Source organism: Eurytemora carolleeae, unplaced genomic scaffold (assembly GCF_000591075.1).
Source record: "Eurytemora carolleeae unplaced genomic scaffold, Eaff_2.0 scaffold176, whole genome shotgun sequence".
Classification (NCBI taxonomy): Eukaryota; Metazoa; Arthropoda; class Copepoda; order Calanoida; family Temoridae; genus Eurytemora; species Eurytemora carolleeae.
Window position 1 is genome coordinate 90493 of NW_019396091.1, and position 15581 is coordinate 106073.

The 15581-nt window shown below is 34.3% G+C and overlaps 1 protein-coding gene across 1 annotated transcript in view; it reads left to right on the forward strand.

Moving 5' to 3' along the window:
• Nucleotides 1-440: 440 nt before the first annotated feature.
• Nucleotides 441-15581, forward strand: part of LOC111718456 (MAGUK p55 subfamily member 6) — a 35453-nt gene continuing 20312 nt past the window's right edge. The window contains exons 1-3 of the mRNA XM_023494059.1: nt 441-1292; nt 9622-9681; nt 11929-12009. Coding sequence (XP_023349827.1) covers nt 972-1292; nt 9622-9681; nt 11929-12009 — 462 coding nt within the window. The 5' untranslated portion in view covers nt 441-971. The remainder of the gene's footprint in view (nt 1293-9621; nt 9682-11928; nt 12010-15581) is intronic.

Genomic DNA, 15581 nt, shown 5'->3' on the forward strand with positions numbered 1-15581 from the left:
GCTCAAATTTCTAAATTAATATAGCCAATATAACCGCATTTTCCTCTTAACCGCATTTTCTCCCAAGTCTCGTTTAACTAAATATATTCATGTACGATTAAATATATTCGTGTTTGAATATATCAATATTTAAATATATTCATGTTTAAATATCAATATTTAAATATATTCATGTTTAAATATATCCATGTTCAAATATATATTATGTAATGAATATATTGCATGCCTTCTCTTCACTTCTGAATATATAATTATGTATATTTGTAATATTTATTTATTCTTTCCTTTTATACTAGGAGAGGAACCAATAGAAGAAACATGTAGAAATACGTTAATACAATCAAATTATGAAATAAAATAGAAGAAACATGTAGAAATACGTTAATAAAATCAAATTATGAAATAAAATAGAAGAAACATGTAGAAATACGTTAATAAAATCAAATTATGAAATAAAATAGAAGAAATAGAAGGAAATTGCTATATTTTTGCAAGAAATAATACAAAGAAATGAAACTTAATTAAGAAATTATATTATAAAATCTTTTAAACAAATACTGCTGCGAATATTTTCGTCATAATATCAAAAAATCTAAAATTTTGAAATCAAATTTTGCAGAAAATGTTCTGCTGAAAGGTTTCATGTCTCCTTTATCAGCTGCAGTAGCTGAGCTGATCTAGCGACTGGATTTATTGTAATCCCTGAATATAAAATAAATCCGTAGATAATGGAAAGAAATCAAATCATGGGGTGAAACCATCACATTCTAATGCAGAGTGGAAAATAAACCTGCAGGATAGTAAAGAAACTTACACTCTTGGGAAAATAAGATAAAGTGATAAGAAAGCTAGTAAAAATGTGAAAAGCTCTCAGGGCATCAGTAACAAACAAAAGTTTTTTAGGTTCCTTTAATTCTTCCAGCTGACCTGAACCCTTGGAAGTATGTAAGTGCGGTTATATTGGAGCTTTGATGCCTCCAATGTGCGGTCAATGTCCCAATATGAACTCTAGTGTAAATAACTCCGCCTGCAGTGATGTAGCACGATCCAATGATCTAAATCACTCCGCTTGCGGTAAAGCCCCACGACCCAGTGATCTAAATAACTCCGCTGGCGGTAAAGCCCCACGATTCAGTGATCTAAATAACTCCGCCTGCGGTAAAGCACCACGATCTAACGATCTAAAAAACTCCGCCTGCGGCGAAGTAGCTCGATCCACTGATCTAATTTTTCTAAATAGTTTGCTCAACTCGACCGAACCTGGTAGAAAGAAGGATATTGCAGGAATACAGGTGAAATTTTATTTGTTGGTAAATTAAAGAGACAGTAAGCGTAATTTCTAAGTGACCCTCCTTGCAAGGAGGGCACTGCCCGATTTACAACGGAACCCTTTAAACTGTTTATCGAGTAAATAGAGCTCTTTGTTTAAAAACTACTTAAAAACTACTTGAATCCCTCTGAAACGCAGTGTAGCTGTGTACAATTTGACCTCAATACAGCTGATGCGCTACTTGTGTAAATTGACATTACAGAATATTATACATTAAACCCAGTTTATAAAAATTTAAAAGAAAATATTTATTATCTGTCAATTTTAGGGACTGATTTTTAATATTTTTAAAACTTAAAGCAGCTTGCAAACAAAGTGTTCAACACTTATACGCGTTTTTGTAGATTTATGAGAATAAGTCCCACAACATTGTCGAGTTACTGCTAAAAGATGTTCCCTATCTGGCCTTGCAAATTTTAATTTCGTTTTTTGAAACTTAACTAAACTAATGCCAATTGTTTTATTGAATTTTTTATTGAAACAATAGCAACTTTAAGAGCAACAGTTTAATGCTAAAATTGTTAATATAAAATGGGGCGTGAAGCGCCCTGAAAACCAATTATATATGATATATTGTTATGCTAATATAAGTGTGGAAGGGTTTTTCATGGTCTGGAAGGAAAATTCAATCCATATATTCATATTTTCTACATATTACAGATATTTAACAGAATATTTATTCATGGTTATTGAAAAAATAATTGATAAAAAGCATAGGATTGGCTGAGAAAATCAATTGCATCTTATTCTTGTAACAGACTCTTTGCCTCTTCTTAATTCTCTAAAATGTTGCATTTTGCATTCCCCGCTTTCTAGCTTGCCTCTATTCAGCAGTACTAGCTAAGCGATTCTTCACTATAATCCCTCTCCCACTCCTCCTGCCATCTTATATTTCTTTATTCTTGATATAAGTATAAAAAACTCACATCAGTTTTATTAAAAGGTTTAAAGGGAGCAGATGGGAATCGAGTATGTCAATGTACAAATGGAGTCTTACTTGTAATTCTGTCTTTAGTCCCTTTAAAAATCTTCCAAGGATAATCCATGGAATTAAGTCTTCGCCAAAAACTCAGATTTTCTGATCCTATATCTTTGCAACCCAAGTTGTCTCTCAATATGTCAATGTCGTAGAACTTATATATTTCAAACAACAAATTCTATGAGATCAAATACTTTAAGTTTGAAATATCAAAAGTTTACACTGGAGTAGGTTGCAAAGATATAGGGGTTAGAAAATTTGAGTTTGTGGCAAAGACTTAATTCCTCTGTATCTAATCAAATTTACTTACTTTTAAACCACACTTTTAAAAAATCTTTTGCCTTCATCATCAATTTGTTGTTCCCAAAAATCCACTCTATCATGCACACACTTCATATTTGCATATTTTGGATTATTTTGAATTCTGTAGTTTTTTTACTGAATTTTTTGTCCCTGTGTAAATATTTATTATAGTTGATTATACTCCGGCTGTATCTAGGCTAGGTATAAAACTGTAAAATTTATACGTCTTGCAAAAGTGCTAAAAGATGTCTGAAACTACATCATATATTGAACATATTCAACCTTACTCCCCTTTACCCCTCTACAAACATACACTGTTAGAAATTACTGAAACAAAATGCGAGATTTTTCGAAAATTGTTTTATCATTCCAATTAGGCGTGAGAGACAGCAAATGAATTGCGAGGAAATTCTTTAACTAACATTTTATCGTTAGCGATGTTTCTCGATTCATTAAGAAAAGTTAAAATGATAAACTTATATAATAAACTTAAAGCGTGCTCAAAGCTTTCAAGACGATTACGTAATACATCCGAGGAGATAATAGAATAAATCAAATTTAATGTTAACTGAAGGTAATGTAAGCCAAGAAGTGACATCTCGCTGATGTCTTATATAAAGATCTAGATTTTCCATTAGACAAATGTTAATAAGAAGACTCATTCTTCCCCATATGCTTGCGTCAGTAAATAGAGAATTTTGCTTGCGTTACGTTAATTATGCACAATTATGCACAATTATGCGAAAAATGTTGCTATTCCGATTTTTGCGTTTGCTTCATACTTATATTTGTGCAGTTCTCTAAAAAATTCTGCTGTATTTCAAGGGTCGTCTGCATATACTTATCAATTTTCTTTCTAGAATTGAGTTTATTCTTAAAATGATGAATGTTTTCAGAGCTGTTGCAAGCTTTGAATTATGAAATATATAAATATATACATAAATATACAATATATATACATATATAATATATATATACATAAATATACAATATATATATATATATACATAAATATATACAATACAAATTTCTCATGAATATAAAGGAATATTCGAGGAAAGGATAAGTTGAGAAAGAAATATTTGAGAAATGGTTTATAGAAGTTTTAGAGCAGGCAGGCATGGACCTGGTGACAGAGTCATAAATTTAAACTTTAAACTGATCAAAGTTTTATTCCCATAAAAGATTAAAGACTGAACCTTGTTACGTTGAAATATTTTAGCCCGATTAGGAACTCAAAACTTTTACATTTGAGACTTGTAGCGCATTTTGTAACTGGGAAATGGGTAGGCGGGTAGATGGGGGTGGAAGGGCAACGGAGGAGGTTAAGAGTGGAAGGGAAGGAAGGGAGATGAGGGAGGAGGACAGGAAGGAAGGGATGAGGGAGGTGGAGTAACTGGAGAAGAAGGAAGGCAGGAGGAGGACGGGAAGGAATTGAGGAGAACAGGAAGGAATTGAGGAGGAGAACGGGAAGGAATGGATGAGGGAGAAGTACGGAAAGAAAGGGACAAGGAAGGAGGACGGGAAGAAAGGGATGAGGGAGAAGAACGGGAATAAAGGGATGAGAGAGGAGGACGGGAAGAAAGGGATGAGGGAGTAGGACGGGAAGGAATGGATGAGGGAGAAGTACGGGAAGAAACGGATGAGGGAGTAGGACGGGAAGGAAAGGATGAGGGAGAAGGACGGTAAAGAAGGGATGAGGGAGGAGGACGTGAAGGAAAGGATGAGAAAGAAGGACGGGAAGGAAGGGATGAGGGAGAAGGACGGGAAGGAAGGGATAAGAGAGGAGGACGAGAAGGAAGGGATAAGGGAGTAGGACGAGAAGGAAAGAATAGGGGAGTCTGAGAAGATGGAGGAGAAGATGGAGGAGGAGGTGGTGGTGGAATGGGTTCAGACATCCCATATTTATTAACAAAGAGTGTTAATGTTTCAATCTGTATCTATCTATCTATCTATATATTATCTAATCCTAGAAGATATTGTTTTCCAATACATTTTATATTTTCTATATTTATATATTATATATAAAGGGGGTTAGTAGATAATTATTTATCATCCCACATCAAACCTCACTGAAATCAAAGAATTATTAAAATTAGAAATTGAAATACAAAACGATTTTGATTTAATGGAAAAACATTTTGACGCAATATGAAGTGTTGCCTTTATATTTTTAGTTAAAAACACTACATGTAAGGATGGGTCTTCTGTACCCCCTCCCCCCTTCCGGCCCCATACCCAAGGTAATAAGGCAAGAAAAGATAATTGCTGTTTAGTATTCTCTGCGTATATATTGAAACCAGTTCTTTCTGGGCGGAATTTGTAAACAAGAATAGATACATCAGTGTTCCTATAATATCCGAGGAGGATAAAAGCATTTAATTTTAATAATTTTGATAATTTACATAATAGTTTCCTATGACCAGAATATTCAATTGATTTTGTATGTAATAGATGGATCCCATGTCAGGCTGTGACATCCGTCTTAGCCCAAAACAGTACACTGTGGTACAAAAAATGCGTACGGCGGTACACTTCTAAAATAACTATCTTTACATTATAGTTCTTTGCCCCCCCCCCCCCAATCTAAGAAAACTGCTTTCGAAAACGGGTAAATATGAATTCTTAGTTGTAAAATATTTGTATCTCTTATAATGCATGAAATACTAAGTTTGGAAACATTAGTCTATTCTAGACTGAAGCAACATAAATGTTGGAAAATAAGTTTACTCATATCTTCTGAAAGGTTAATGGGAAGAGTTGCAATATTACAACTTTTATACTTTTTAGGATTTTTAAGAGTTAAAAAACTTTAATTTTATTTATTAAATCTGAAAAGGAATTGAGTCTTTGCCACAAACTCAAATTTTCCAATCCCTACATCTTTGGAACCTAACAGTGTAAACCTTTGAAATGTAAAACTTGAACTTTTTGATCTAACAGAATTAATAGTTTAAAATATATGAGGCTTATATCATTGGGTTGCAAAGATACCGGGATTAGAAAATCAGAGTTTGTGGCAAAAGCTCAATTTCCTTTCATCTTAAATTTTTGATGATATGTGTCTCATGATAACAGTATCTATATACATACTTTGCTTGTCTGTCTGGGACCTCGCGTGACCCCAAGGAAGGTTTATGGATAATCGAATTTTCAAGAATGTTCCTCTATCAAAATTCAATTCTTGAAAATTTTAAAAATCCATGAAATTTTTAGCATAAAATCTACAAAATTTTTTGTTTGTTTTTATTTTACAATGTACAATGTTCACAATTGAAATAGATGATGGGCAAGAAGCGCCCTGAAGGCCTTGTATGATATAAGTTTGTATAAGAATAATTCAAATTACTTAATTTGGTAATCTAGCTTGAGCAACTTAATCAAAATAATACTTTATTCGGCAATATGGGAGAAAAAAAAAACAGAAGGACTAAAAACTTAAAGAACTTGATTCGGTTATTTAGTTTGAGCTTCTCAATTTGGGACACAAAAATGTACCCGAAATGCGCAGTTCATAAGACGTAGAATTGACTCAAAATTCAAAGGACTTCATGAATATGTCCTTACCGAGCTAAATTGACAAAACAATTCCAATATTACTACATCGTAAATCTGTGACCAAGCTACATCAATACTGTTGATAAAACATTAAAAAGATCTGAAGGCTATGGAAACCATGCTATAAAAGTATAGAATGTCCAGTAAACAGAAGTATAAAGTATCAAATTGTTCTTTTATAAATTTAGATTTTCACAAATAATTCCTGGAAGTAAGAAAATGTTTAATTGAAGAGAGAAAACATTTGAGTCTTTTCCTCAAACTCAATTTTTCTAATCCTTATATCTTTGCAACCTGATTATGTAAACCTTTGAAATTTCTGACTTAGATTATTTTATCCATCAAAATTCATAGTTTGAAATATCAATGTTGCAAAGATATAGGGATTAAAATCATTTTTTTTGGTTTCAAACCAAATCATTTAATGGAAATAAGTATAAAACATATAGGTCTAAAAATAGGTTAAAATGGGTTTTGTGAAAGAGGGGGGGGGGAGGCAATAAAAACTGTAAGTTTAGGACAGAACTTGCAGTTGTTCTAGAAGTAAAGAAAAACAAGAATGAGTTTAAGAAGTGTATTCCCCAGGGTATATAGTATACAGTATACAGTAGTTGCATGCCTGCGGTTCATTAGAAAATTAGGAATCTAAGCAAATTACCGGTGGTCCTGAGCAGGAGGGGGCTGTTGAGTGGGGGCCAGGGGGGCAGAGGGTGGGGAAGGAGGAAAGTCGTTGGTGGGGAGGTGTCAACTAATTTTTGAAGAAAAAAACTACATTAAATTATTATTATATTAGTGGTGTGGGGTGGAGAGTGTGTTCTTGTTAGATCACACTTGTCCACAGCCAGTATTTGGATTGGTGTCCAGACTGGTGTTTACGGGTTCGATTCACGTACTCCGCACAAACCTGTGGTTTCAAAAACATCTGAAGCCGACATCTGGTTAAGCACTTATGACCACCTGACGGATGTAGGAGGACAGAAGGGCAGCTGTCAACAACTCTCGCAGCGAAAGGGAGCATTCTTTCTACTCAACCAGAAAGAAGCTTTAAGTGGATTGATCCAAGTGAATTTTGATGAAGAGAGAAATGGTGGACAAGCAGTGAGAGTCTATGATTGCCAGCTATAGGTAACTGGGGGTATCCAATCCGGGCTCACAAATAATTGGGAGCAATGAGTGTGATGTTTCATGTCTGTATGGCACCTGGGCCTCGTTCCAGAATATCAGAAGAATTCCTGCACTCTATTATTCTGAGGCCTAAGAAGCAGCTGGAATCTTGTCAACCCTCTTTTCAGTATGGATGAATGTGCTGCCAGATTACAACCCTTGGAAGATAAATATAAACGCATACAACACCAGACTTTCGCAATAGAAAAATTCAGAGATTTGATCGTATAAACCCGATCATGTCCTGGACACAAACAAATCTCTTTTAACAAATTATTATATTATAATTTTTAGAAAAACACTTGTTTGAATTCAAATAGAGGAAACCTAATGCAGTCTGGAGTGGTCCAGTAGTAAACACCTACTCAATTCCAAGTTCTTGAAACGTATCTATCCAGGTCCAACCCGTCCGCAATCAAAGTCAACCAGAACACAAACCACCTGGCTCTAAATGCCACACAGGGACACAAGCGTAGCTATGCAACAAACTATCAAGTAGGTGCTCTAAATGCCACACAGGGACACAAGCGTAGCTATCCAACAAACTATCAATTAAGTGCTCTAAATGCCACACAGGGACACAAGCGTAGCTGTCCAACAACTATCAATTAAGTGCTCTAAATGCCACACAGGGACACAAGTCATTTATCGATCCCAATTGATGGGGACGATCCGACCTATGTTATCAAAACAGGATTTCAGGATTCCTCTCTTGCAGTAAACAGTACAGAGTTAATCTATAAACTGAGGTTTATTTCTTTAGTTCAGATTAAAATTAGGTCATTAACAGCGTAAATACAAGTTATGCGCTGTTATATATAACGTAGTTAAACAATCACAATATGGGTATGACAGAGTTATACATATTATATATACGTACATGGAATGGGTTAATCACAATACAGGATTAGCGTAATCACTATATGAACAATGTACGACGTAATTTACAATAGGCCTCAATATTTCCTACAGTCCCACATCATATTGGATTATATCTCGCCAAAATACCCACATATATTGGGCATACAAATCTTTATATTAGCCTTATACAATTTTTAAAAAATGTTTCATTCTTTTTAAATTTGTCTGATTAGTCCCGTAAATCTCAATTTATATAAACGGTCAAATATGATAAAATTGTAATGGTTCTCTGGAATAAAGACCCAACCGTTATATCCGCGTGGTACGGTCTGTATAATCCTTGTGTTTGGTATATGTTATATAAGCTCCCTAAACTCCAGATATATCCGCGTGGTACGGTCTGTATAATCCTTGTGTAAGGTATATGTTATATAAGCTCTTAACTCCAGATATATCCGCGTGGTACGGTCTGTATAATCCTTGTGTAAGGTATATGTTATATAAGCTCTTAACTCCAAATATATCCGCGTGGTACGGTCTGTATAATCCTTGTGTAATGGTATATGTTATATAAGCTCTAAACTCCAGATAGATTCTATTTGCTACACTCTAAGTCCTCTAAGAGCTAAGAGTTAAAACATAATTTTAATATTTTCTTCTCAGCATCTACTTAATCCACTTAATAGCAATACATTCCCTACACCCTGGGATCCTGAAAATATACTACAGTGCAATTAGTTAAACAGTGTTATTTATTAAAATCAGATCTAAAACATTAAATATGATTTGGGTATCTGCAACAGTTTCATTCTTATGACAAACTCACTTTGAAAGAGTTGAGTCTTTTCCACAAACTCTGATTTTCTAACCCCCATATCTTTGCAACCCAATGATGTAGACCTTAGATATTTAAAATTATGAATTCTGTTCCGATAAATTCTATTTTTCTAATCCATGTTACTATGCAAACCCATGGTGTAAACCTTTGATAATTCAAACTTAAACTATTAGTTCTAATAGAATTCAAATATCAAAGGTTATATATCAGGTTTCAAAGATATAGATTAGAAAATTGGAGATAGGGCGATTGTTCAGCTCCTAATATCAAGGAGTAGTTGAACCTCGTAGACTAAATTAAACCGCTTCTCATGTAAAGAGAAGTGGTTCAAACTACTTATTGCTATTCATTCAATTTGATCCCAGATTCATCCTTTGTCTAACAAATTTTAATTTGAAACGATTACGTGTTTAATCCCCACAAAAAAAAACTGTTTCATGTTGTGGTGATCTCGCATTGACCTTTAGAGGAGATTAACTTAATCCCTTGGACCAAAAAAGATAAGGATTTGTGCCTCATGGAGGGATTAAGGATATATAAGTTCTGACTCTGAACAGCTGATTATTTTCTAATTCATATCTATTCTAGACAAGAGAGGAAAGTGGCGATCTCCCAATCACTCATGATTCTCTACGGTTAGCAGATCAGGTTAGTTGCAGATCAGGTTGGTAGCAGATCAGGTTGATAGCAGATCAGGTTGGTAGCAGATCAGGTTGATAGCAGATCAGGTTGGTAGCAGATCAGGTAGGGAGAAGATCAGGTTAGTAGCAGATCAGGTTGGTAGTAGATCAGGTTAATTGCAGATCAGGTTAATTGCAGATCAGGTTGGTTGCAGAATAATAAGCATATCAGGTTAGTTGCAGAATAATAAGCATATCAGGTTAGTTGCAAATCAGGTTGGTTGCAGAATAATAAGCATATCAGGTTAGTTGCAGAATAATTAACAGATCAGGTTAGTTGCAAATCAGGTTGGTAGAAGAATAATGAGCACATTATCATCATCGAAAATAAGTAATCTCATTCAGTTATTGGTTTCTGTAATTTTTTACCAAATTGTTTTAAAATTCTACGGGCAACGTCGGACACTTCAGCTAGTGTTTGTAAAAGATCTTGATTTTCAGATAAGTTTTCACCAGTGCAGATGTTATTAGCGCCGATCTTACAGATTGCGCTAAAAAAAAACATAATGTTGTTATTTTGCTAACCTGACCGAAGCACCAGAAAATGAAAATATAAAAGAAAAATACGAATGTTAAAACAAGAACTTGTTTAGCTCAACTCAAACTTTCTTTTACCTGAACCTCTAAACAATCTGATCCAGCCAAGACATAAGTTCATCAGCTAAACAAAAGATTCTTAATTGAAGTTTAAAATAACTTTTTTATCACTTTTTTATAACAACTAAACTAAAAATAACGAGCCTAAGCTTGGTGACGTCACCAAGGTCGACTTGGTTTCTATATTTAGATATATCTATCTTTTAGAAACTATACCACTTACTTATGTATGAATGCATCTGATGGTGTTGAACCCTGCAGTTCCTGCATCCTCGTCTCATAATCCTATCATCCTTCCTACAACCCAGACCCAATCCATCAATCAATTTCAACCTTGAAACTTTTTCTTTTTTTCTTCCTTTATTCCTTGAAAGTTTTCCAATCAATCATAATTTCTCTTCTAGTTCACACCTTCAACTCTAGTTCTTTCACCAGTATTTATATTCTAACTACAGGCGGAGAAACTGGTGACAAAATGGAGAAAAACTGAAATTTAAAGGGACTGTTGGCGTAAATATGAGCAGTACCCTTTAATCTTTTTTCTGAGTAAGAATATAAAATATATCGTCGTTTTTCTTTGTTGAAAAGTGTTAAATTCTGATAATTTTCTTTATTGTTTCTGTTTGCATATAACCAAGCATGGCATTTGAGAATAATCAATTTTAAAAAAGAAAAACAAGAAACAAAAAACTGTGTTAGAGGTAACCCTGTGAATCGAACACGCCATTCTATACTTCGACGATCACTATAAATTATGTTTATCGTCAAACAGGAGTAAACAAAGATTTTATTTAATAAATCCCGTCTGATAAGACACAAAAGATTTGATTTAATTGAAAGCATAACTTCATTTCATGAGTGGCATTAACTTTATACACCCTGTAACTCCTTTATATATTATATATTGTGTAGATCGTTCTTTTCTCTTCTGAAAATTCATAAAATTTGAATGAGGCTTTTTTCTAGTAAGCAGCTTTTGGATTTCTACAGGAAAGCAAAACTTTTTGTTTTAATATTTGAGTGTTATTTAGAATTACTCTGAACTCCTGTAAGACTAAGAGTTAGGTTTATATTTCTCCCGGTTGAAACTACAACAGAAAGTTTATGATTATATTTCTCCAGGTTAGGACTTTAACAGAGAGTTTCAGTTTACTTTTCGGAAGATTTAAATTACAGCAGAGCGAAGAAGTTTAAGTTTTTATTTCTCTATGTTAATGACGAAATTTAATGAACCTTGCTATGAGCGTTTTAATTATTTATTGTAAATGAATTGTTAAAAATCTGTAAACAAATATTTTTCATGTTTTGCAAAGCTAAGGAATTTAGTTTTGGCCACAAAAATCTAATGTTCCATTCCCTATATCTGTGCAACCTGATGTCATAGAGATTGATTATTTCAAACTTTGAATTCTGTTAGCTCAAATAATCTAATTTTGAAAAATCTAAGGTTTTCCCCGCCAGGTTGCAAAGTTATAGGGATTAGAAAATCTAATATTGTGGCAAAGACTCAATTCCTTTATTTGTATTATTGTAGTATACAACGTACTTATGTATGGATGGATCTGAAGGTCTTGAAATGATCAGCTCCTGCAAAGAGTTAATGTTTGCATATCTCTAGGTTAAGACTATAGCAGAGCAGAGGGTTTATCTGGATGAAGCTAAAGAACTATTCTCTCTTCTAACCAACAAATGGATGCAGGTTGGTTTAATTCTTGTAATAAATATCAGGTGCAAACAGCAGGGGATCCTAGAAACTAGGAAACTAAAGAATACAGTTTTTAGTTTCAAAGGATTTTTATCTAATTCTTAAACTTTCCGATTCTTGATTTATTATCTGATCAGTGTTTACTGTATAGGTAGTTTTAATATTCAATTTATTTACATAATATTTTAGAAACATCATGCTTGTAAATAATCCTGAAAAAGAATTATGAATTCAAAAGAATGGAAGAGAATCCAAAAGTTAGACGAAGTGATCAGGAACCTGAAAATTAGAGAACTTAAGAAAAACCAAAAGTTAGATGAATTGAAAAGAAAACTATAGAAACTATAAGGATAAAAGAGAAACCTTGAAACTAGAGGATTGAAGAGAAACCTTAAAACTATAATGGTTGTGTATTGAAGAGAAACCTTGAAACCATGTAGGTTGTGTATTGAAGAGAAACCTTGAAACCATGTTAGTTGAGTATTGAAGAGAAACCTTGAAACCATGTTGGTTGAGTATTGAAGAGAAACCTTGAAACCATGTTGGTTGTGTATTGAAGAGAAACCTTGAAACCATGTTGGTTGTGTATTGAAGAGAAACCTTGAAACCATGTTGGTTGAGTATTGAAGAGAAACCTTAAAACTATGTTGATTGAGTATTGAAGAGAAACCTTGAAACCATGTTGGTTGAATATTGAAAAGAAACCTTGAAACTATGTTGGTTGAGTATTGAAGAGAAACCTTGAAACTATGTTGGTGGAGTATTGAAGAGAAACCTTGAAACCATGTTGGTTGAGTATTGAAGAGAAACCTTGAAACCATGTTGGTTGAATATTGGAGAGAAACCTTAAAACCATGTTGGTTGTGTAATGAAGAGAAATCTTAAAACTATGTTGGTTGAGTATTGAAGAGAAACCTTGAAACCATGTTGGTTGAGTATTGAAGAGAAATCTTAAAACTATGTTGGTTGAGTATGGAAGAGAAACCTTAAAACCATGTTGGTTGAGTATTGAAGAGAAATCTTGAAGCCATGTTGGTTGAGTATTGAAGAGAAACCTTGAAACCATGTTGGTTGAGTATTGAAGAGAAACCTTGTAACCATGTTGGTTGTGTAATTAAGAGAAATCTTAAAACTATGTTGGTTGAGTATGGAAGAGAAACCTTAAAACCATGTTGGTTGAGTATTGAAGAGAAATCTTGAAGCCATGTTGGTTGAGTATTGAAGAGAAACCTTGAAACCATGTTGGTTGAGTATTGAAGAGAAACCTGGATAAGGATAAATCTGACCCAGGGGAGATACTAAAGTATAACCTCATCCTTTAGTAGCATACTACAAGTATATTTAGAGACAAGAAGACGAGAACAGGAAAATATTTTTCTTTTCTTTAGATATTCTTATTTTTATAAATAATTGGATGTAATTCCCTTTAAATTGCATTACACTAAATACACAGATTGTGTGAACAAATATTTTCTCTAGATTTTAATATTTCTTTAGGTATGTGGTTTATCTCCAGATTCTGTCAAATATCGCAATATATTAAACATCATAACATAATGACACATATTAAAAATAAAGATCAAGTGATTTAATATAGGATCGATTTAAACTCAATTTTGGAGATTGTTAATAACAAAATTATTCGCCTTCGGATGTATGTTGGTGTGGTACAAATTGTGTACCCTTTAAATGGCGTGAAACATCTATATATAAATTTGGCTTGTCTGTCTGTTTGTTTGTCTGTCTGTTTGTATCCAAATACAGGAGAACTTGCCAGGTTTAAATAAGAACTGCTTTCTTGGAGAAACTGTCTATCTTTGATCTTTATCCTGTACTTAGTTTGGATAAAGTAGCAGTAAACTTGGGCAGGGGATGAACATATTTAGCTCATATATTTAGCTCAGGGGAGACGGATACTCTTCTCCAGATCTTGTATTATCCATATATTTAGCTTAGGGGAGACGGATACTCTTCTCCAGATCTTGTATTATCCATATATTTAGCTCAGGGGAGACTGATACTCTTCTTCAGATCTTGTATTATCCATATATTCAGCTCAGGGGAGACTGATACTCTTCTTCAGATCTTGTATTATCCATATATTTAGCTCAGGGGAGACTGATACTCTTCTCCAGATCTTGTATTATCCATATATTTAGCTCAGGGGAGACTGATACTCTTCTTCAGATCTTGTATTATCCATATATTTAGCTTAGGGGAGACGAATACTCTTCTCCAGATCTTGTATTATTTATATATTTAGCTTAGGGGAGACGGATACTCTTCTCCAGATCTTGTATTATCCATATGTTTAGCTCAGGGGAGACGGATACTCTTCTCCAGATTTTGTATTATCCATATATTTAGCTCAGGGGAGACGGATACTCTTCACCAGATCTTGTATTATCCATATATTTAGCTCAGGGGAGACGGATTTTCTTCTCCAGATCTTGTATCATATATTTTGCATATTTTTCTACATGGATATCCTGGTTAAGGTCGTATATTTTGATAATTAAGAACAGAGCATAAGACGAGTTTTTGAACAATCAATCCTAGAAATCGACACCACCCCCTTCCATTTTGGTATTGTGTCAGCTAGATATGAAAGGCAGGAGGGGAAGTTTCCACAACAAATCTTACATTATGAGACGGTACCTAGATGATTTGAAAAAGTATGGATATCTAAACAGGCCCGTAACCAGGATTTTCCCAAGGGGGGTGCAAAGAGGAGTGTTGTAGTTATGGGCCCAGGATCACCATGTGAAACGCAGTGAACGAGGCGGGGGGGGGGCGTAGAAAATTCGTCATTGCACCCCCCTTTTTTGAAAAAGGGGGTTGCACATGACCCCTGGCACCCATCCTGGTTTCGGGCCTGTATCTAAGTAAAGGTATCCTAATAATATAGTACGGGTTTCCTATTACAGAACAGACATTTTGAATATAATGGGTTTCCTCGGATAGAAGGAAAATGATGTAAAACCTAAATATTAATCAAAGTTCAGAACATACATTTAAATTCAAAACAAATATTCAAGTTCAAAATGTAAATTTCAGATTTACCCAGATTAAGCACGAATATTCCGGTTGAGAACGAATATCCAGGGTAAGGACGTATATCCAGGTTAAGAACGAATATCCAGGGCAAGGACGTACAGTCCAGGTTAAAATGAATATCCTGGTCTAGGACTTATATCCATGTTAAGAACGAATATCCTGGTTAGGAACAAATATCCTGAGCCCGCGATTTAAAAACTTCGGCTCGAGTCGTAACTCCTTAAACCCGACTTTAAGACCCAATCTTCGGCCCAACTCTGACGACAGCTTGTGTCACGTGATTGACAGCTGCGAGATCTTAGGCTCGACTTAAGGAGTTAAGCCCAATGAAAATAAAACCAACCTTGGTTGGTTTTAGTGAATAATAAGGCTCAATAATGGGTCTTATTCTCATCAAAACCCGGAATGCACCAATTCCAACTATGAAAATCTGCCAAATACAACATTAAACCGATTTTATGAACTAAATTCTGTTGAAAAATAGATGCAACTTAAATTCGAAAGCCCGA